The following is a 25,099-nucleotide window of genomic DNA, read 5'->3' on the forward strand; positions in this document are numbered from 1 at the left end:
CACATGAAAAGATGCTCAACATCATTAATTATTAGGGAACTGCAAATCAAAACCTCAATGAGAAACCACCTTATGCCTACTGGGATAACTATAATTTTTTAAATGAAAATAGCAGGTGTTACTGGGGATGTGGAGAAATTGGAACTCTTGTAAATTGCCACTGGGAATGTAAAATGGCACAGCCACTGTGGATAATAGTTTGGTGGTTCCTCAAAAAGTTCAGTATAGAATTACCATATGACCCAGCAGTTACACTCCAAGTTATTACCCAAAAGAACCGAAAACAGGGACTTAAACAATACTTGTATTCAGTGTTTACTGTAGCATTATTCACAATAGGCCAAAGGTGAAATAACTCAAATGTCCATCAGCAGGTGAATAGATAAACAAAACATGGTATATCCATGCAATGAAACACTATTCGGCCATAAAAAGAAATGATGTTCTGATATAAGCTACGACATGGATGAACCTTGAAAGCATTATGCCAAGTGAAATAATCCAGACACAAAAGGACAATTATATAGTTCCACTTACACAAAATATCTACAGTACGCAAATTCATATAGACAGAAAGTAGGTTAGAAGTTACCAGGGATTGGGGGAAGGGGGAATGGGGAATTATTGCTTAATGGGCACAGAATTTCTATTTGGGGTGATAGAAAAGTTTTGGAATAGATAGTGGTGATGATTGCACAATATTGTGAATGTAATTAATACACTGAATATTATACTTAAAATGGTTGCAGTGGTATATTTTATGTTTTATATACTTTATCACAATGATATTAAAATTTTTAAAATAGATAGACCATATCATGGACCACAAAAGAAATCTCAGCAAATTTAAAATAAGGAAATCAAACAGGGTATATTTTCTGATCAAAATAAAATCAAACAAATAAATAAAAGATAATAGGACAATCTCCAAACATTTAGGTACTTAAAGAACACACTTCTGAATAATCCATTTGTCAAAAAGCAAATTTCATGGAGAATCAAAAATTACATTAAAATAATTTAAAATGAAAATACAACATATCAAAATTTGTGGGACACAGCTAAATCAGTGCTGAGAGGGGAATTTACAGCACCAAATCTTTAAAAAAAAAGGATAATCTCAAATCAATAATTTAAGTTACCACCTTAACATACTAGAAAGAGCAAATTAAATGAAACTGAAAACAATAATAATATAGGAAATGAAACAGAAAGGTGGTTCTCTGAAAATGTCAGTAAAATTGACAAATCTCTAGCAGGACTGACAAATTTAAAAACAGAGAAGACATAAATTGCCAAAATCAAGAGTGAAGTGGGGTATCACCACAAACCCTACAGACATCAAAAGGGTAATAACAGAATACATCTAACAACTCTACACACATAAACTTGACAAGTTAAATAAAATGAACTGCTTCCTCAAAAACCACATACTACTGCAACTCGCCAAATATGAAATTATTTGAATAACCTATAACTATTAAGGAAATTGAATTTGTATTTGAAAACTCCCAAAAAAGAACTCTCCAGGCCTAGATGGTTTCACTGGAGGATTCTACCAAATGTTTAAAGAAGAATTCAAGCCAAATCTATACAGTCTTTCCAGAAAATAGAAGAGGAAGAAACGCTTCACAACTCATTTCATTAAACCAGTGTTATCCTGATACCAAAACCAGACAAAGACAGTACAAAAAAAGGAAAACTACAGACCAGTATCTCTGCTCTGTGCATTCCATAGCTGAAAGACCTAGCAAGCAGCATCTGAGGAGCATACAAAACAAAAAGGAAAAAATAAAACTGTCCCTATTTGCAAATGACATTATTGTCTACAATACAATCCCAAGGAATCTACAAAAACCTCCTAGAACTAATAAATGTTTTCAACAAGGTCTCAGGATACAAGGTTGACATACAAAAATCAATTGTATTTCTATGTACTATCCATGAGCACACGGAAACCAAAATTTAAAATATAATGCAATTTATAATCAGCTTTTTAAAAATGAAATACTTAGGTATAAATCTAACAAAATATATACCAGACTTGTATGTTAAAACTGCAAAACCCTGATGAAAGAAATCAAAGATCTAAATTCATGCAGAGACATACCGTGTTCATGGATTAGAAGACTCCACGTAGTAAAGATGTCAATTCCTTCCAGATTTATGTACAAGTTTAAAATAATTCCTATCAAAATTCCAGTATGTTCTTTGAAAATACAGACAAGATTATTATAAAATTTATATAGAAAAACAAAAGAACGAGAATAGCTAAAACAATTTTATAAAAGAAGGATGAAGTGGGAGGAATCACTTTACCAATTTTAAGACTTAATATATAGGTACAGTAATCAAGACTGTGTGGTATTGGCAAAGGAATAAACACATCAAAGAACAGAATAGAGATCCCAGAAACAGACCCACACAAATACAGCCAACTGATTTTTGACTAAGGTCCAAAAGCAATTCAATGAAGGAAAGACAGTCTTCAATAAATAGTGCTGGAGCAGTTGAACTTCCATCAGCAAATTGGTAAATTTAGTTTAAGAAAGAGTAGAAATCTATTTTACTGATTTTGCAGCTTCTCTGTAGATTTGAAAAATTTCAAAATAAAAAAATTAGGGAAGAGACATATAAAATATATTGCAATTATATTAATTTACAGTGGAAGATATACCTATTGGGTAACCACAATAGTCTTATCTACTCCAAGGGCATTTCTCTCCCAGGATCAAGGGACCTAGGAAACTGAATTAGTAAGTCAGAAGGTTACTTGATGAGCATGGAATCAGAGTGAAGGAAGTAACTGTTTCATAATTGAGTCTACATCCTTAGGGACCACAATATGTGTGTCTGTCATATACGTGGTCTATCCAGCTCCCTCTGCTCTCCAGACGCTGCACAAATGTACACACTTCCCTCTCCCATCCCTTCCTGTCCCTCTGCATAGTGAGAAGTGGGGGGTGCTGGACAAACAGTAACATATCTTCGCTCTTTAATCCCTCTTTTTCAAATAACTCGTACACCACCTTTCTGTAGCACATTATTCTTCAGACAGTTTACAGTAAAACTGATTAGACTGCAGCTTTCTTCAAGTACATTCCAGTCTTGCAGATATGCCCTGATCACCTTGATTACACTTGGATATTTCCCAAGTCTCCATCAGCAACACATCTACAACCATATCTTTGTGTTATTTCACTCTCAGAATCATTCTGAGCCTATCTCCAAATTCCCGGGTCACATTACTGCAGCCTAGACTCTAACTACACTTATTTCTTTAGTTTGATTTATTTTGCCAAGGTCCCATCATAGACAGATTTTTTTTCAAGGTGTTGACAATATTACTGCTTCTTTTGGTGTCTTTGCCACTGCTCTACAAATGTAATTTTGCAAACAGTATGAGCTAAAGAAGGTATAATAGATGAAATAATAAAATTAGATTTTATATATATATATATGAAAGTGCTTTTAAAGTTAAAAGCACTGAACAAGTGTAAGAGATGATTATTGCTGTAATTTAATAGGTAAAGCCACTGGCTGTTTCAGGCCAGACCTCAGAGGAGAGGAGCACTTGAGGATACTCCAGCCGGTCTGCTCTGTAGTTTTTCCACCTCACATTTCTCTCCCATTTTCAGTCATGTGATGATTAAGTCTCTGGGGAATGAATCATGGTGCCAAAGCCACAGAGACTGATTTATAAAGCAGACCTCAAGGTGGTCATTTATAATGAGCAGTATATTAGGCAAGACAAGCCTTTCATCAACAGCATAAAGGCCCTCCTGGCTGGTGGGTCGTCCCAGACAAGAAACCAGTTATACACCATAAAGCTGCTCAGCAAACACCTAATTAGAACAAAAGGAATTGGATAGTCTCTGGAGTTTTGTTCTTCTTTTAATCAAGCCTAGGTACCTGAGAAATTGCCCTTCTCCATACTAGGAATAGTTCTGTCTACAGAAGCAGAGACGCCATTGTCCAAAAATAAATAGTCCTCTCCATGGTCATTTCTGGAGATGCACTGACAGATTTTCTCTTGTTCACCCATCTCACTTTGCCAGTCATCTAAGTACCTGTCTTTACAGCATACCTTGAGACAATCATGTTACAATTTCTGGCATTACAGTTTACCTTAATATTAGTAACATTTTAGGGTGGTCATTTCTTGACACCTTAATATCTCCATTTCCCAATATACAACGGGTTACCATGGCAGGCAGACCCCACTGTTTACCACTTCAAAATGTGCTAATCCAACAGTGCCACAAAGAAACTTATGCTTCACTTCTTAAACTTTTTCATCTTTTTCCCCATCTGCCAAATAGCCAAAGTGCACTCTAGTGCCTTTAGGATATTACCAAAAGCCAGTCTGTTGCTTTAGTGCAAAAGTGTGGGTGCTACCTGACAGCAAAAAGGAATACCTGCAGGTCTGTACCCAGCACCAACTGTTTGGGAACCAGAAATCTAGTCTGCTAAAGTTCAAAGGGAATGGAGAAACCTGAAGCTTAGAAAAGGTAAATGATTCAATAGTATATATGAAAGTGCCTAGCACAGGCCCTCAATAATAGTTAGGAAAAAGAAATGAGCAAATTGTCCAAGGTCTCCCAAATAGTGAATGGTAGGGCCAAAACTCCTCACGTAGTTGTTTCCCCACTAACACAGTGCCTCAAGTCATCTTGAAAAATATTTTGCTTTCCATCCTACTTTTCAAAAGTATTTTGTGGGGAAGAGCGGAGAGAAGCATCTGCTCCTGTTTCATTGTAGACTGAAACTTGTTGACTTCAGCATCAGAGTAATTTTCTCTGAAGCCTTCCCTGAGCCCCTTCTTCTGAGCCCCAGTGCCCTTTGATTAAATTCTGCCTTTTATCATCACTTGCACTTCCTTCTCTCCTATTTCTGGCCTCCTGAATATAAACTCTTGAAGTGTCCACTCACTCATCTTTATATGCCTCACAGTGAGGCCCAGCGTAGAGTCTGGCAGATAGTTAAGTACTCAACAAATTTCTGGTAATTTGAATTGAGTTCCATTAGCTGCAGCTTCTGTTATTCTCCATGATTTTTTGCCTGAGCCCTCTGTCTCCTATCTCGATTCCTTTTAATAGTTTATACTACGAGCTGGGTGAAACTAGTTATGCTATCCTCAAGATTCCATGGAACTCTTTTCAAAATCTTTTCCTCCATTTTTCTTCACAACTCCATTTTTGGTGAACTCTGCTTCCATCACCCCTTTCATTCATTCATTCACTCACTCACAAATGCACAATGAAGTAGACAGGGGGGTGCTACCTTTTAGAACTTGTAATCGCCTAGGAGATCAGCAGTAAACAAATAATAAAATAATTACAGATTTTGATAAGTGCTAAGGAAATAAACAGATGATACCGAGATCAGGACTGACCTCTCTGAGGGGATCAAATCTAGGTCTGAAGTACCAAAGCCATGAAGAAACCAGTCAGACAAAGCTGCATTCCAGGGAACAGCATGTGAAAAGGTAGGAAAGAGCTGGATATGCTCAAGAAAAAGTAGAAAGGTTGTGCGACTGGGGTGTATTGAGTGAGGTGGGGGCGGTGGGATGAGGTCAGATAGGCAGGCAGAAGCCACGCTATGTAGGAGACTTGTAGGCTGAGGTGAGGAGTGTAATCTAACTCTAATTGTAGTTGGAGTCGAAGAGTTTTTAAGCAGAGGAGTAACATAAGCAAATTGACATTTTCAGAAGATGGTGCTGACTGTTGTGTGGAGACCACATAGTGTGGGGACAAGAGAGGGTGCAGAGACCACTGTCCAGGCTAATACACTGGTCCAGCTGAGGACTGCTGGGGCCTGAACTAGGGTGGTGGCAGTGAAGATGGTGTGATTCAAGAGATATTTTTGAAGTAGAGTTGAAGGATTCTGGATTTGCTGATAATTTGAATGGGGAACCTCTTTGTTTTACTATATAGGAAGGTAAGGCACAGGAAGACTAAGTTGATAGGGAATAATTTTTGTGCTGTAACTGAACCCTGATTTCCTAACTGCTGGTCTCATGTTCTTTCTCTGCACTACTCTGCTTTTAATCATCTTCAGCAATTCTCACTACCTTTGTGTCTTCTACCAAATGCAATCATTCACCAAATCTAGCCCCCTCCTTTTCTGTGCCCGCTGAATCTCCTGCCTGCACTTGCCATGCCCATTCTGCTCTGGGTTATTGTGACTGCCTTCTGGCTGGCCTTGCTTCCTCCTTCCAGCTGTGCAGTGCAGGTCATTTTTCATGGCTTCACTTCAGCCGTGTCTCTAATAACTCTCCAGCAACTCCCTACTCATTCAAATGAAAATCCAGACTTTGGGCAGTGGCTTCACAGCACTTCCCCAGCTAGGTCCACCCAATCCTTCCTGTTTGCTCTCGTCTCCCATTATAACCCAGCCCACATCTTCAATTTTAGCCTTTTTGTGGCTACCCCTCCCAGCTCTGAGCTATCAGGCCAGCTGCTTTGTGTATGAAATTCCCCTCTTTTGATCTTTCTTCTTAACTAGCAAGTCATAGATATTTCCTGAATCATTTCAGTCATTCATTCTTTATTTCACCAAATAATAATTGAGTACCTCCTTTGGGCCAGACACTACTAGCTACTAGGCATGAAAAAATCAGTAGAGATGGTACCTGCCCTCAAGGAGCTTGCAGTCTGTTGGGGGAGGCAGATCTGTAATCAAATAATCACGATGTGTTGTATTAAGTGGCCCAGGGGCTATAGATACAGAATGCTGGAGCTACACACAAGAAGTAGCAACAAACCCTACTGAGGGAAACAAGAAAGGCTTCACAGAGGAGGTGGCATTTGAATTGAGTAGAAAGGTATATAAGTATTTTTGCAGGTGAAGAGAGAGAATAAGGGCATTCCTGGAAGAAAGAATCTGTTGTTTCTTGATAATCATAATAGCTAGCAGGTACTGCTTTTTCAGGTATATATATATACTTGTGATAGGGCGGAATATGCTGGGATTATACTGAAAGGTTCAGTATGGCTGGAGTATGGGACACATAGAAAAGCATATTGGAAAGTGAGAATAGAAGGAGAGATGGGTCAAGATTCTACAAGCAGTGGGAGCCAGGAGAGATCTTTTTTTTAAATTTATTTTTTGGCTGTGTTGGGTCTTCGTTGCTGCATGCAGGCTTTCTCTAGTTGCAGCGAGTGGGGGCTTCTCTTCGTTGTGGTGCATGGGCTTCTCATTGTGGTGGCTCCTCTTGTTTCAGAGCACAGGCTCTAGGCACGCAGGCTTCAGTGGTTGTGGCTCGCAGGCTCTAGAGCGCAGGCTCAGTAGTTGTGGCACACAGGCTTAGTTGCTCTGCAGCATGTGGGATCTTCCCGGACCAGGGCTCGAACCCATGTCCCCTGCATTGGCAGGTGGATTCTTAACCACTGCACCACCATGGAAGTCCCCAGGAGAGATCTTTAAAAGAGGGAGTGGCACGATCAGTTTTGGAACTGTGGCAACTACAGTTGGTACACACGTTATAGAACCATGGAGGTGATTACAGAGGTCCCGTGAGAGATGAAGCCTTCAACCAAGGTGAAGGCAGAGGAAGCAGAGAAGAGGACATATCTACACTAAGTCTGACAGGGTTGGGAGTCTGATTGGACATAGTGGAGTGGGAAAAAGCAGAATCAGGAGATGACTCCAAGATTTCTAACAGGATATCATTAAGTGGGATAGAGAACAGAAGAAGAGAAAAGGGTTTAAGACAGAAGATCAGGAGTTTATTTGGAGCAATTTGAGTTTGAGTCACCAATCAACATACAAGTAGAAAAGTTCAGGAAGCAAATGGGTACAAAAGTGTGGTGCTCAGAAGAAAGCTCGCCACTCACAGCATCTAAAAATTCATCCATTCTCTAAGCGCTATATCTCTTCTTATGTATTCTGAGTGTTATGCTCATTGTACACTTGTCTACCCTAAAAATCAGGGGTCCTCCTCAGTATGAAGCTTATGGCCTTGCAGTACCCTACAAGACCCAGCATGATCCGCCCTCTTTCACCTCTCTGACCTCATTTCCTACTGCTCTGTCCACCACACTGTCCTACTTGCTGTTCTTAGAAGATATCAGGCACAAGGCACACTCCCACTTCAATATTTTGCACTGGATGTTTCCTCTGCTTAGAATGCTTTACTGTGGATGTTCACATGACTAACTTCTTCAAGTCTCTGCTCAATTGCAACTTTTTCAATGAGACTTACCCTGACCACCATATTTAAGACTATAGTTGCCCATCCCCCCTCCCTGACCACTCACACTTTTTTTTCACCAATAGCACTAATCATCTGCTAACATACAGTGTAATTTACTTATGTATTATGTTTATTGTTTATCAACTCTGTCTATCCTCTAGAATGTAAGCTTCTTGAGGGCAGAGATTTTTTTCTTTTATTCACTAATATATGTCAAGCACCTAAAACAGTGCTTGGAGTATGATAAACACTCAGTATATATTTATATTTGTTGAATAAATGAATGAGAGTATAGGTTCCTGCATCAGTCTCCCTTCTAAAATTTCTGTTTGCATGGGCCTTGTACCCTCAGGGCCAAATAGAAATATAGGAAGGGGAAATTAGTAGATATAAGAATAACTTAATGCCATTTGGCAGCCACACATTTCTGGTATATTAAAATAGAGCCTTTCTTAACTGGCCCCTTTCATAGTTTGTATGACTTATAGCTACTGTAGCAAATTACCACGAACTTAGTGGCTTAAAACAGCACAAATTTATTCTCATACAGCTCTGGAGGTTAAAAGTATAAAATGGGTCACAGGACTACATTCCTTCTGGAGGTTCTAGGGAAGAATCTGTTTTGTTGCCTTTTCCAGCTTCTGGAGGTCTCCTGCATGCCTTGGTTCATGGTTCCTTCCTCCATCTTCAAAGTACCTCACTCCAACCTCTGCTTCTGTCACCACATCACCTCTCTGACTGTGTATTTCCTGCTTTCCTATTTCCCTTATGAAAATCCTTGTAATTACATTGAGTTCACCCATATAATCCAGGATAATCTCCCCATCTCAAGATCGTTAATCATGTCTGCAAAGTCCCTTTTGCCATGTAAGTTAACATATTCACAGATTCTGGGTATTAGGACTTGGACATCTTCAGGGAACAAGCATACAGACTAAGACACAGATTGTCAAGCGTTTGTTCAAAGGTGTAACCTAGTTCTGAAGACACCACACACCCTGGAGACATGTGTAGATTCAAATGTTCTAGAGCAGCACTATCCAATAAAACTCTCACAATGATGGAAATGTTCTATATCTGCACTGACCAAAACGGTACCCACTAGCCACATGTGGTTATTGAGCACATGAATTGTGGCTAGTGAGACGGAGGAACTACATTTTTAATTTTATTTTATTTTCACTAATTTACATTTAATAGCCACATGTGGCTAAGTGGTTACAGTATTAGACAACAGAGGCCTGCAGCTGGGGAGAAGGGACAGACAGTAAGGAAATTTTTTTGTCTAAGTTTTAACTTTGAGTAGAATTTTTTTAAAAAATACCTCCCTGAGATTTTATGACAACTGGTTTGGAGATTGAATATATATTATGTGAATGGCACAAAAAACCACAGGCCACGATTTTTAATTTAAAGTGGACCTAGGTTTGTGATGCCTCAAACACCAGGGAAAATCAAATTGAAAGCTTTCATGGGAGAATGCACTGTTACTCTCGGACCACATGGAAATCCCACAGAGAGTTCTAACAAACTCCTTCATAATCAAAAGTCACAGTTTACACAAGAAAACCAACTTCCAGGAGGAAGCAGTCAACAGGGGAAAAAAAGGTAAAACATAACTAGACCCACAAAGATTTTAGATATTTACATTATCATATACAGGATATTAAATAGATATGTTAAATACATTTAAGGAAATAAAAAAAGTACAGAGCAAAGAGCAAGAGACTATCAAAAATGACCTGCTACCACGTAGCACAGGGAGATCAGCTCCGTGCTTTTTGACCACCTAGAGGGGTGAGAGAGGGAGGGTGGGAGGGAGGGAGACACAAGAGGGAAGAGATATGGGGATATATGTATATGTATAACTGATTCACTTTGTTATAAAGCAGAAACTAACACACCATTGTAAAGCAATTATACTCCAATAAAGATGTTTTAAAAAATGACCTGCTAGGTTTGAAAAAAAACTAAGTAGAATACCTAGAAATGAAAAATATAATAATTGTTATTAAAAACCTTGATGAAGTTTTATGCATCAGTTGAAGAGAAATTAGGAAACTGGAAAATACATCTGAAAAAAATCACACAAAATTCAAAAAAGAGGTACAAAGAGATGGAAAATATGAGTGCTTAAGAGATATGGCAAATAAAGCAAAAAGGCCCAATATTAATCTCTTTAGAATTCTACAAAGAAATAATAGGAAAGGGGGAGAACCATTCAGATAAATCATAGCTGGAAATTTTCCAGAATTTTGAAAAAACAAAAATCTGCACATTCGGGAAAACTAAGAAATTCCAGGCAAGATAAATAAAAAGAAATTAATATCTACATGCATCACAGTCAACTGCAGAATACCAGAAACACAAATAAGATCTTAAAACAAGCTAGAAGGAAAAGACTGATCACATACGAAATAACAACAATTAGACCAATAGGTGACTTCTCAGCAGCAACATTGGAAGCCATATTAGAATATAATGTTGAAAGTGCTTAGAGAAAATAATTTTCATCTTAAAATTATATATACTGTGGCCCACTCACTGATCCTCCACCAAGGACTCAGCAGCTGCCCCCTCACTTCCCGACTCTCTGTCCCCCCCCACCTGCCTTCTCCAGCTGCCACCTTCTGCAGGCCATTTCCACCAAGGAAAAGGAATCATATCATATGTCCGCTATCCAGAACCTCTGCTCTTTCGACCCCTTTGCTGGTGCAAGTAAGGGTGATGATCTGCTTCCTGCTGGCACTGAGGATTATATCCATATAAGAATTCAACAGAGAAACAGCAGGAAGACCCTTACTACTGTCCAAGGGATCACTGATGATTACGATAAAAAGAAACTAGTGAAGACATTTAAGAAGAAATTTGCTGCAATGGTACTGCACTTGAACATCCAGAATATGGAGAAGTAATTCAGCTACAGGGTGACCAGTGCTAGAACATATGCCAGTTCCTCGTAAAGATAGGACTGGCTAAGGATGATCAGCTGAAAGCTCGTGGGTTTTAAATGCTTCTGGCTCACTGAAGCTTAAGTGAGGATTTCCTTGCAATGAGCAGAATTTACCTTCTCTCCCTTGTCACAAGTTTGAAAACCTCACAGCTTGTATAATGTAACCATTTGGGGTCTGCTTTTAACTTGGACTAGTGTAACTCCTTCATGCAATAAACTGAAAAGAGCCAAAAAATTATATATACTGTGAAACTCTTCAGAGAATAAAGGCAACATAAAGGCATTTTAATATAAAAAAATTTTAAAACATTTACCACCGGGCTTCCCTGGTGGCGCAGTGATTGAAAGTCTGCCTGCTGATGCAGGGGACACGGGTTCATGCCCCGGTCCGGGAAGATCCCACATGCCGCAAAGCGGCTGGGCCCGTGAGCCATGGCAACATTTACCACCAACATTTGTCACTGAATAAGGAAAATTATCCAAAAAAGAAGTTCTGAGATATACAATAAAACATTAAGTAGAAAACAAAAGTTAAACATGTGGGTAATATTAGAAATTTATAATTTGTGGGATTAAAAGAAGACAAAAAACACAGAATTTAAAGGCTTCACAATAGCAACTCATGTTGTTGAGAATTAGAGTCAAAACATTATAGGGGTCCCTTTGAGAAGAGGGTACATATGTTAATTAACTCTAGGTTTTATTGAATTAAGTAAGCATGTTAGAATTTCAAAGATAGCCACTAAAAGAAGAGAAAAAGAATGAATATCTTCCAAAGTAATAGAAGTGGAAAAGTGGAACAAGAAAAAATCAATTGATTCAAAAGAGGAAAAGAAAAAACACAGCAAAAATGGAACTCATGGAATAAAATAAGACAATATAAATAAATCCAAATATATAGTGTTTTTCTTAAAATACAGTTTTGGAAATTTAAAAACACTTTTAAATAACTCTTTGGGTCAAAGAAGAAATCTTAATGGAAATTAGAAAATATTTAGAAATGAGCTTGTATGTTGCACGTAAAGTGGTGGTTACAGGGCTGTTTATAGCCTTAGGAGAGTACATTAAAAAGGAAGAGGGAGTTCCCTGGTAGCCAAGCGTTCACTGCCATGGCCACGGTTCGATCCCTGGTTGGGGAACTGAGATCCCACAAACCGTTCAGTACAGCCAAAAAAAAAGGAAGAAAGGCTGAAAGTTAATGAGCTAAGCATTCAACTTAAGAAGTTAGATAATAAACAATAGAATAAATCCAAAGAAAACAGAAGGAAGGAAATAATAGACACAAAAGCAAAAATTATTAAAATATAAAACAAGATAAGTAAGAAGATCACCAAAGCCAAGAATAGCAAGAGTCGGGCTTCCCTGGTAGCGCAGTGGTTGAGAGTCCACCTGCCAATGCAGGGGACACGGGTTCATGCCCCGGTGTGGGAGGATCCCACATGCCGCGGAGCGGCTGGGCCCGTGAGCCATGGCCGCTGGGCCTGCGTGTCTGGAGCCTGTGCTCCGCAGAGGGAGAGGCCACAACAGTGAGAGGCCTGTGTACCAAAAAAAAAAAAAAAAAAGAAAAGAATAGCAAAAGTCTATGGCATTTGAGCCATGACTCACTCTCTTATCACAACTCCCCCCACCCCACCTCTGCTTTGCAGAATCTCTACCCCAAACTCACTACTCTGGGCAGATGCAGCCAAGAGGATGGAGGTTTCTTCCCCCTGCAGTACCGAGTCTGGGGTTATGATTTCACCAAGGGAAGGGCAGGCTGCTGGAATTTTTCATCTCTCCCAGCTCCATGTTGCAGAAGCTCAAGTCCAAGCAGGCATGGTCAAGAAAACCAGATCACTTTTCCTCCACCCAGCTTCCAATCTAACCTGGGCAAAACTTTTTGGCCAGCCCAATATAAACCCTGAACTGTGATAGTAGCCTCCAAACCACAAAGATATCCAATGATAAATCTTAAAAATCTAACTGACTTGGGAGGCTTAAGCACAACCTTGACAATAAATGGCTTGTGCCAACCCAGGAGTACCCCCTAGGTAGTGAAGCAAAGAAATTTAAAACAAGGGGAAAAAATCAGAGCAGGGACATCAAGCTTTACACTATAGGGAGGATAAACTTTACAATGTTCATTCAAGTTATCAAACAAATAACCAAGAAATTAAAAGCACCAGCCTGGGGTGAGGTGGGGAATCAGTATCCCATAGTTCCTACCATATATTGTCTACAATGTCCAGATTTCAACAACAAAAAATAATGAGAAAAGTAATTTTTTCCTGCCCCTCCTCCAAAAAACAGGAAAATATGACCCATACACAGAGGGAAAAAAAAGAAAAGCAATAAAAATACTCTCTTTAAAGAGGCTCAAGTGGAGGATGTAGCAGACAGAGATTTCAAAACAATTGTTATAAGTATGCTCAAAGAACTAAAGGTAGCTATGCTTAAAAGAAGTAAAGGAATGTGTGATGGCAATGTCTCAATAAATATAAATTATCAATAAAGAAATGGAAATTAGGGCTTCCCTGGTGGCACAGTGGTTAAGAATCTGCCTGCCAATGCAGGGGACACAGTTTCGAGCCTTGGTCCAGGAAGATCCCACATGCCATGGAGCAACTAAGCCCATGCGCCACAACTACTGACTCTGCGCTCTAGAACCCACGAGCCACAACTACTGAAGCCTGTGCACCTAGAGCCTGTGCTCTGCAACAAGGAAAGCCACCACAATGAGAAGCCCATGCACCACAACAGAGTGGCACCCACTCACTGAAGCTGGAGAAAGCCCACACACAGTAACAAAGATCCAATGCAGCCCAAAATAAAATGAATAAATTTATTTTTTTTAAAAAAAGAAAGAAATGGAAATTATTTTAAAAGAACCAAATGTATATTCTGGAGTTGAAAAGTTTAGTAACAAATGAAAAATTTGCTAGAGGGGGCTCTACAGTAGATTTGAGTTGGCAGAAGAAAGAATCAGTCCACTTGAGGATATAACAATAGATATTATGCAATCTGAAGAACAGAGAGAAAAACTGAAGATGAACAGAGCCTCAGTGAAATGTGGGATATAAATAAGTGCATCAATATATGCATAATTGGAGTACTAAAAAGAGAGGAGAGCATTAAAAGGACAGAAAAAGATATTCCAAAAAATTGCTGAAATCTTTTCAAATTTCTTATTTTCTCCTTTTATTTATTTTTCCTTTCTTTTGGCCACACTGCCTGCACAGTTCACAGGATCTTAGTTCCCTGACCAAGGATCAAACCTGGGTCCCAGCAGTGAAACCACAGAACCCTAACCACTGGACCACCAGGGAATTCCAAAATTTCTCAAATTTGATTTAAAAAAACTTTACACACCCAAGAAACTCAATTAATTCTAAGTAAACCCAAAGAGATCATACCCAGTATCATCATAGTAAAATGTTGAAAAACAAAAAGAAAATCTTGAAAGCAGGAAGAGAAAAAAAAGCACATCACATACAGGGGAACCCCCATAAGATTAACAGCTGACTTCCCATCAGAAGCAATAGAGTCAAGAAGGATGATATAGTCAAACTACTGACAGTTTAAAAAAAAAAACACCAAGAATCATATATCTAGCAAAAGTGAAGGTGAATTAAAGACATTCCCAGATGAAAAAAAAACCATAGAATTAATTGCTAGGATACCTTTCCTAGCAATACCTTTCCTACTAAGTGAGGTTCTTCAGGCTGGAAGCACATGATGTCAGTAATTTGAATGCACATGAAAAACAAGGAATGCTTGTGCAAGTAATTATGTGGGTAATTAGAAAAGACAATATAATTGCATATTTCTTCCCCTTTCCCCTCTTGACTGATTTAAAAATCAATTACATAAAACAATATGAATATGATTGTATTGTTGGGACTATAATATATAGAAACATAACATATTTGACAATAAGAGCACAAAGGAAGGGAATGGGAAGAAAGCTGTATTGAAATGAGGAAATGACAATAATGGTAATTCCAATCCACAGAAAGAAATGGAAAGAATCAGAAGAGTAAGAATGTTAGTGAACACTATAAATATATATTTACTCTCTTCTCTCAGTCTTTATTTATTTATTCATTTATTTATTTATTGTATTTTGGCTGCACTGTGCAACATGAGGGATGGTTCCCTGACCAGGGATCAAATCTGGGCCTCCGCAGTGTTAGGGCCAAATTCTAACCACTAGGCCATCAGGGAACTCCTCTCAGCCTTTTTAAAAGACATAAAATTATATAAAGTAATAATTACAGCCATATATTGTTGGATTTATTACATATATAAATATATATGTATGTATGACAATAATATCAAAAAGGGGGAGGCAATGAAACTATATAAAATGTCTATATTTCACTAGAACTAAGTATAAATCTGAAGTAGATTCTAATAAGATGTATATTATAAGCCCTAGAAAAACCACAAAGAAAATAACTCAAAAATAAATAATTTTAAAAATCATGAAAGGAATTAAAATGTTACATGAGAAAATATCCACCTAATACTAAGGAAGATAACAAATAAACAAAGACATGTGACATATAGAAAACAAAAACCAAAATGGCAATGTAAATCCAAGCATATAAATAATAACAATAAATGTGACTGAATTAAACAATCCAATCGAAAGAAAGATATTATCAGACTGGATTTTTTAAAAAGACAAGGTCCAACAACATGCGGTCTACAGGAGGCACACTTTTCATCCAAAGGCACAAATAGGTTGAAAGTAAAAGGATCAAAAATGATATTCCATGCAAACAACAACCCTAAAAAGCTGGAGTGGCTAAACTAATATCAAAATATAGACTTTATAGGGAATTCCCTGGCTGTCCAGTGGTTAGGACTCCATGCTTCCACTGCAGAGGGCATGGGTTCAATCCCTGGTCAAGGAACTAAGATCCTGCATGCCACACGACATGGCCAAAAAAAAAAAAAGGAAAAAATATATAGACTTTATAGCAAAAAAAAATTACTAGAGATGAATAGGGACATTTCATAATGATAGAAGGGTCAATCCATCAGGAAGATACAATTATAAATGTATATGTACCTAACAACAGAGTCCCAAAATACATGAAACAATAATTGACAGACTGGACAGAGTGGAAGAGAGAAATAGACAAATAATAATAGTTTGAGAATTCAATGCCCACTTTCGATAATGGATAGAACAACTAGGCAGAAGATCAAGGGAATAGAAGACTTGACCTAAACTAGACCTGACATAGATCTATGGAACACTCCACTGGAAAACAACAGGATAAACATTCTTCTCAAATGCACATGGAACAGTCTCCAGAATAGACCATAGACTAGGCCATAGAGCATAGAAGGAGTGAAATCATACAAAGTATGTTTTCTGACCACAATGAAATGAAAGTAGAAATCAATAACAGGGAAATTTGGGAAATTCACAAATATGTGGAAATTTAAAAGCACTCTCCTAAAATGACCAGTGGGTCATAGAAAAAAACCACAAGGGAGGGACTTCCCTGGTGGCGCAGTGGTTGAGAATCCATGTGCCAATGCAGGGGACACAGGTTCAATCCCTGGTCCAGGAAGATCCCACATTCTGCAGAGCATCTAAGCCCGTGAGCCACAACTACTGAGCCTGCGCACCACAACTACTGAAGCCCATGTGCCTGGAGCCTGTGCTCTGCAGCAAGAGAAGCCACCACAATGAGAAGCCCGCACACCGCATTGAAGAGTAGCCCCCACTCTCTACAACTAGAGGAAGCCCACGCACAGCAACGAAGACCCAACACAGCCAAAAAAAAAATTTTTATATTGAAAAGAAACCCACAAAGGAAAATAGAAAACAATTTGCAATGAAGGAAAATGAAGAAACAACATACCAAAATGTATGAGATGTAGCTAAAGCAGTGCTCAGAGGGAAATTTGTGGCTATAAACACCTATGTTAAAAAGAAAGATCTCAACTCAATACCCAACCTTTCATCTTATGAAATATGAGAAAGAAGAGCTAACTAAATCCAAAGCAAGGATAAGGAAGGAAATAACAAAGATTAGAGAGGGAATAAATGAAAAAGAAAATATAGAAAATCAATGAAACCAAAACTTGTTTTTTGAAAATGTCAACAAAATTGACAAACTTTTAGCTAAAATGACTAAGAAAAAAGAGGCAAGACTCAAATAACTAAAATCAGAAATGAAAGTGGAAGCATTACTACCAATGTTATAGAAATAAAAAGGATTATACTACAACTCAATAGCAAAAAAATAAAATCCGATTTAAAAATGGGCAGAGGATCTGAACAGACATTTTTTCAAAGAAGACATACAGATGGCCAACAGATACATGAAAAGTTGCCCAACATCACTAATCATCAGGGAAATGCAAATCAAAACCACAATGAGATATCACCTCACACCTGTTAGAATGGCTATTACCAAAAAGACAAATGTTGGAGAGGATGTAGAGAAAAGGGAACACTTGTACACTGTTGGTTGGATTGTAAATTGGTGCAGGCATTATGGAAAGCCATTATGGAGATTCCTCAAGAAATTAAAAATAGAGCTACCATATGATCCAACAATTCCACTTCTGGGTATTTACCAAAAAAAAAAAATGAAAACACTAATTCAGAAAGATATATACACCCCCATGTCCACTGCAGCATTATTTACAATAGCCAAGATATAGAAACAACCCAAGTGTTCATCAGTGGATAAAGATGTGGTATATACAGTCAGCCCTCAGTCTCCTTAGGGGATTGGTTCCAGGACACCCCACAGGTACAGAAATCCACGAATGCTCAAATCCCTTATATAAAAAGGCATAATATTTGCATATAACCTACGCACACCCTCCTGTATACTTTAAATCATTTTTAGATTACTTGTAATACCTAATACAGTGTCAATGCTATGTAAATAGTTGCCAGCATGCAGCAAATTCAAGTTTTGCTTTTTGGAACTTTATGGAATAAAAATATTTCTAATATTTTTGATCCATGGTTGGTTGAATCTGTGGATGTGGAGCCCAGTGATACAGAGGGCTGACTGTGTATACAATGGAGTACTATTCCACCGTAAAGAGCAGGGAATCTTGCCATTTGTGACATCCTGGATGGGCCTGGAGGGCATCGTGCTAAGTGAAATAAGTCAGAGAAAGACAAATATCACATGATCTCATATGTGGAATCTAAAACAAACAAACAAACAAACAAAAAATAACCAAGCTCATAGATACAGAGAACAAATTGCTGCTTGCCAGAGGAGGGGGCTGGGGGATTGGCATAGATGAAATGGGTGAGGAGAGTGAAAAAGTACAAATTTCCAGTTATAAAATAAGTCATGAGGATGTAAAGTATAGCATGGTGACTATAATTAATAACACTGTATTGCATATTTGAAAGTTGCTAAGAATGTAGGTCTTAAAAGTCCTCACTGCAGGAAAAAAAAATTTTGTAACTATGTTAAAAAACAAGGGTTATAAGAGGAATACTATGAATAATTTTATGCCAGCAAATTATATAATGTAGATGAAATAGGAAAATTCCTAGAAAGGCACAAACTGCCAAAACTTAAGATTCAAGAAGAAATAGAAAATCTGCATAGACCTGTATAAATTAAATGGATTGGATTAGTAATCAAATACTTCCCACCAAAAAGAGGTCCAGGACCAGATGGCTTCACTGGTAAATTCTACCAAATGTTTAAAGAAGAATCAAAAGCAATCCTTCCAAACTCTTCCAAAAAATAGAAAATAAGGGAACATTTCCTAACAATTTTATGAGGTCATAATTACTTCAGATTTCAAAACTTTTTACAAAGTGAAACTAATCAAAACAGTGTGGTATTGACATTAGGGTAGAGATATAGATCAATGGAATAGAATTGAGAGTCCAGAAATAAACCCTCATATTTATGGTCAATTGATTTTTGGCAAGGGTGCCAAGACAATTCAGTGGGGGAAAGAATAGTCTTTTCAGAAATGGTTGTCTACATGCAAAAGAATGAAGTTGGGCCTCTACCTAACAACATGTATAAAAATTAACTTAAAACACCTCAAAGACCTAAATTTAGTGCTGAAACTATAAAACTCATAGAAAGCGTTGGTGTAAATTTTCATGACCTTGTATTAGGCAATGGTTCCTTAGGTACAACACCAAGAACATAAGCAACAAAAGGAAAAAAAATAGATAAATTGGACTTCATCAAAATTAAATACATACATTGGAATTCATTGAACTTCCTTTCTGCTACAAGTGATATCTTCAAGTAAGTGGAAAGACAGCTCATAGAAGTAGAGAAAATATTTGCAAATCATATATCTGATATGGGACTTGTATCTAGAATATATAAAGAACTCTTACAACTCAATAATAAAAGACAAATAACTCAATTTTAAAATAGGCAGAGGGAGATGCAAGAGGGAAGAGATATGGGAACATATGTATAACTGATTCACTTTGTTGTAAAGCAGAAACTAACATACCATTGTAAAGCAATTATACTCCAATAAAGATGTTAAAAAAAATAGCCAGAGGATCTGAATAAACATTTCTCCAAAGAAGATATACAAATAACCAACAAGGACATGAAAAGATGTCCAACAATATTAGTCGTCATGGAAATGTAAATCAAAAACACAATGAGATAACAATTTCCCACTCACTAGGATGGCTAGAGTCAAAATGACAGATAACAATAAGTGGTGCAAGATGTGGAGAAATGGAACCCTCACACACTACCTACTAGTGGGAATGTAAAATGGTACAGCTGTTTTGGAAAACAGGCTGGTAGTTCTTCAAAGCTAAAACATAGAGTTACATTATGACTCAGCAGTTCCACTCCTGTACACCCAATGAAAACATATGTCCACACAAAAACTTGTACACAAACATTCATAGCATTGTTCATATTGGCCCCAAAAGTAGAGACAACCCAGATGTCCATCAACTGATCAATATATAAATAAAATGTTGTATATTCATACAATGGAATATTATTTGGCAATAAAGAGGAATGAAGTACCTGAAGACCACAAATTCTATGATTCCATTCATATGAAATGTCCAGAATAAGCAAATGTATAGAGACAAAAAGTAGATTAGTGGTTGCCTAGGGCAACATGAGGTGAGGGGATGGAGAATGACTGCTAATGAGTACTGGTTTCTTTTAGGGGGAACAAAAATATTATAAAAGTAGATTGTAGTGATGGTCACACCATTCATGAATATACTAAAATATATTGAATTATATACTATAAATAGTTAAATTGTATGTTGTATGGTATGTAGATTACATCTCAATAAAGCTGTTTCTTTTTTCTTTTTTTTTTTTTTTGCGGTATGCAGGCCTCTCACTGTTGTGGCCTCTCCCCATTGCGGAGCACAGGCTCCGGACATGCAAGCTCAGTGGCCATGGCTCACGGGCCCAGCCGCTCCATGGCAGGTGGGATCTTCCTGGACCGGGGCACGAACCTGTGTCCCCTGCATCGGCAGGCGGACTCCCAGCCACTGTGCCACCAGGGAAGCCCTAAAGCTGTTTCTTAAAGAGATAATGGTGGTTTGAACTAGTGTGGTATCAGTGTAGATTGTGCAAAGTGATAAGAATCTGTATATATTTTGAAGGTAGAGGAGGATTTTCTGACATATTGTGAGTGCTGTGAGAGAAAGCAAGGGCTCAAAGATTTTGCTCTGAGCAACTGGAATGATGGAGTGAGCAACTGAGAGAGAGACTGTGGGAAGCTGAATTTCGGGTAATAAGAGTTCAGTTTGGACATGTTGAGTTGGAGATGTCAAGCAGGAGGAAGGAATATATATATTCCTTCCTTACACATACACACACACATGAATGATAGCTCCAGAGAGTGAGTTAAACTAGCATTGCAAAATAGGGTGTTAGCATATGGATAGAATTTAAAACCATGAGAATGGATGTGATCACCAAGGGAGTGTGGATAGCTACAGAAGAGAAGAGGTCTAAGGACTGGCCCCTGGAACAGTCCAACATTAAAATGTTGGGGAAATGAGGAAGAACCAGCAAAGACTGAGAGGGAATAACCAGTGAGGTAAGAGGAAAATCAAAAGTGTATGCTGTCCTGGAAGCCAAGTGAAGAAGTGTTTTGAGGAGGAGGGAGTGACCAACTATGTCATATGCTGCTGAGAAATCAAGTGAGATGAGGACTGAGATGTGACCATTGGACTTAGTAACTGTGTAGTCATGGGTGACCTTGCCAGGAACAATTTTGATGTAGCTAAGTGAAAAAGTCTGATTGGAATACATTTAAGAGAGAATATAAGGAGATAAGTCATTTCTATACACCAACTACAAGAATCAAAAATGCAATTTTTAAAAAGATACTGTAGCAATAAAAATATAAGGTATCTATGTAGAAAATCTAACAAAAGATGTGTCAGAGATCCTCTGGAGAAAATTATAAAACTTTATTGAAATAGAGAGCCATGTTCTGTACAGGTAGGGCTACTCAATATTGTAAAGATATCCTTTTCCCTGAATCAATCATAGTATAATTCCAGTCAAAATCCCAATAGGGTTTTTCATGGAATGTGACAAGTTGGTTCTACAATTTATATGGGAGTGCAAAGAAAAGCCAAGGCATTCTTGAAGAACAAGGTAGAAAAACTTTATCAGATATTAAGATTTATCATACAGCTGTAGTACTTAAGAGTGTAATACTGGCACAGAGGTTTGACAAATAGGCCAATGGAACAGAATAAAAAACTCAAAAATAAACTTATACCTGTTTGAAATTTGTTGTGTGACAGGTAGCATTGCAGATCAGTGGGGGAAATGATTAATTCTATAATAACTAGTGTTGGGAAAATTGGTTAGCCATAAAGAAATAATAAAATTAGATTCCCATCTCACATCAAACACAAAAATCAATTCTGGGTATACTAAATACTTTAAACTTTTAGAAGAAAATATAATTCAGAGGTTCTCAACTTGTAGTACCTCCCCCCAGGGAACATTTGAAAATGTATGGGAGTGTTTGGGATTGTTATGACAGGAAGGAATAGTGCTAAAGGCATTTGGTACCCAGGGTCCAGGGATGCTAAAGTGTCCTGCAGTGTAAGAGCCAGCCCCACATAAAGAATAAGTGCCCTGCCCCAAATGCCAGTAAACTTTTGGTCACAAAGAAACATTATGATAGGAGAAATTCTCTGTGATATTGGGATAGGGGAGAATTTCTTTAAAGAAATACAAAAAGGGCTTCCCTGGTGGCGCAGTGGTTGAGAATCCGCCTGCCGATGCAGGGGACACGGGTTCGTGCCCCGGTCCGGGAAGATCCCACATGCCACAGAGCGGCTGGGCCCGTGAACCATGGCCGCTGAGCCAGTGCGTCCGGAGCCTGTGCTCCGCAACGGGAGAGGCCACAACAGTGAGAGGCCCGCATACCACAAAAAAAAAAAAAGAAAAAAAAGAAATACAAAAAGCACCAACCATAAAGGGAGAAAGTAATAAATTCAATGACATTAAAATGAAGTGCCTCTTTTCACCAAAAAAAACCCAGAAAGTGAAAAGACAAGGCACAAAGTGGAACACCATATTTAGCGCTCATATAACTGACAATGTATTAGTATTTGAAATATACAAATTTCATATACCAATACATAAGGAAGAAAATCTGGAAGAAAAATGAGCAAAAGATATAAACAAGCCTTTCACAGAAGAGGATATCTGAATGCCAAGAGACATGAAAAGGTGCTCAACCTCATTAGTAATCAGGGAAATGCAAAATAAAACCACAAGGAGTTAACACAACATTGTAAGTCAACTATACTTCAATTTTTAAAAAAAGGAATGACCAAAAAAGAACAACATCACAAAATTCCATTTTAATCCACCAGATTGCAAAAAATGATGTAAGTTAAATAATCCTAAGTGTTAGTGAGGATGTGGAGCAGTTAGTGAGGCTGTGGAACACTTACACTTCTGGTGGGAGTGTGTATTGAAAGACCGATTCGGGAAACGATTTGGCATTATCTAACAAATTTGAACACGTGTGTACTTTACAACTGACTGATTCCACTCCTAGAAACAGACCTTAGAGAAGCTTGGGCAAGTGTACTGTAAAGAAAGTTTATAGCAATGTTTAGAATAGGAAAAAAAAAAAACTAGAAACAACAGATGTTCATCGACAGTAGCGTGTCTCTCTTGTAGTAGACTTGATGGTGAAATACTAGGCAGCAATGAAAAGGAATAAAACACCATTGCAGATAACCATGGGAGAGGTTCTCAGGCACGATTCTGAGTAAAAACAAATTGCAAAAAACTTTAGCATGATACCAATATTTACATTTTGAAACCAAGCAAAACTAAAGAGTTTGTTGCTTAGGGTTACCCGTATATGTAGGAAGACGATGAAGAAATGCAAGGGAGTGACTTAAGTTCATGATCGTGGGTACCTCTGGGAGAAAGGCAGCGTGGTGGGTTGCAGAGGAGCCTGCAGGGAGCTGCAGTGGCGCTGGTAATGTTCTGTTAAGGCAGATGGTGGACTCACGGGTGTTGATTCTATTATTATGCTTCATGACATATGTTAAGTATATTCAGGTAGAAATTACATACAAATATGATTTACATATATTAAGCAGTTTGTGTATATATCAGTTGCATCATTTATTTAAATGAAGAATGGAGAAGGAGGGGATTCTCCCACTCCTTCTGAAACTTTCAGGCTACAAGCTGCAGAAGAGAAAAAAACTCTTTTAAGCAGTTGCCTCTGTTCACAGCAGCAGTGTTGCCTTTGGGGGCACAGTGCTCCCCGGTCTCCTTGTCCTGTGGGCCTTGGAGCCAAAGGTAAGCTGCAAATGGCAGGATGGCCCTTTCCCAGCTGGGTCAGGAGTACAGGAATAAGCACTCCCTCTCTCATGATCAAGGCTGTGCTCAGTCACCGGGCCTGCCAACATTGTCATGGGATAGCAATTGAAACAGCCAGGAGGAAAACACACAGACTTTGCCAAGACAGATACATTTGGGGGTCTCTGAAGGTGGGGGTGGGAGAGCGAACAGGAAACATGGAGCCAGTAGTGAGAGGTCAGGCTGCTTTCAATGGCTCGTGTGACCCTGGGCAATTCACTTCCCTTCTCCAGGCTCCAATTCCTTCCCAGTCTTCTTCAGGGTTTAACTGGAACATAGTTTATAAAGTTGCTTCCAGCCCAAACACCCAAGCATTCCAATTCTAAGGCCACTTGAGAGAAAAACGTTTGCACATTTACACTCCTAGTCTCCAGATTGGTGAATAATTAAGCTCCTCTCTATTGATCAGAGCTGCTGACAGTAGTGCTGAGTTGGCTGTCTGGTAGTGTGGAAAAACAAACCCACGTGCAGCTACAAATGGCCATTCTGGAGTAAGAAACTACCATTTACACAATTAGCCTTGAGAATATAAATAGAAGTAGAAGCAAAACTGTCCCCAAGCCTGTGCAAGCCTGTCCTCCCTCCTCCAGACTGCCTTTGACAACAGAGGTTTCTGTCTCTTCGTTCACAGCCTTCCTTTGGCGTTCTTCCCCACATGCATGTTTTGAGGGGGGAAAAAAACTCCCGTCTTTGTCTTTGTCAAGTTTTCCCCACTTAACCTCCCTTACCTCTACATTTTTCCTCATTTTAGACCAACCACCATCTCTACCAGAAGAAACTTGTATGAGTAAAATGAGCTTTGTCATTTAGGGGTTGGACTAAGGGTTAAATTAAAGAGACAGCTGTCTATACAACTGGCTAGAATGAGGGGAGGGCTCGGCCACATTTGTGCCAGCTGCTTCTTACTTTTATTCCTTCCTGCTGTTTGTCTCCCTTCCACCCCTCTGGCCAGGGCTGCTGAGCAGCAACCTTCCCTGAGCTACCAGGAAGTTTCAAGTAGTGAGCTGGGGCTAAGGGGACCTAACGTCCTCCTGTCATAACTTCCCCTAGACAAAAGATGTTTAGGTCTCAAACTTGGAACTGGAAAGGAAA

At 38.5% G+C, this 25,099-nt stretch overlaps 1 protein-coding gene across 3 annotated transcripts in view; it reads left to right on the forward strand.

Moving 5' to 3' along the window:
- The window catches only part of HDAC8 (histone deacetylase 8), a 234,955-nt gene that overhangs the window by 135,785 nt on the left and 74,071 nt on the right, over positions 1-25,099 (forward strand). Inside the window, exon 10 of one of the 3 annotated variants that reach the window (XM_059050425.2) lies at positions 10,818-11,070. The exons of the other annotated variants lie outside the window; for them this stretch is intronic. Coding sequence (XP_058906408.1) covers positions 10,818-10,919 — 102 coding nt within the window. The 3' untranslated portion in view covers positions 10,920-11,070. Of the gene's footprint in view, positions 1-10,817; positions 11,071-25,099 lie in introns of those variants that run through there. 3 annotated transcript variants of the gene reach the window in all.

The sequence above is a fragment of the Kogia breviceps genome, chromosome X (assembly GCF_026419965.1).
Source record: "Kogia breviceps isolate mKogBre1 chromosome X, mKogBre1 haplotype 1, whole genome shotgun sequence".
NCBI classification, from domain to species: Eukaryota; Metazoa; Chordata; class Mammalia; order Artiodactyla; family Physeteridae; genus Kogia; species Kogia breviceps.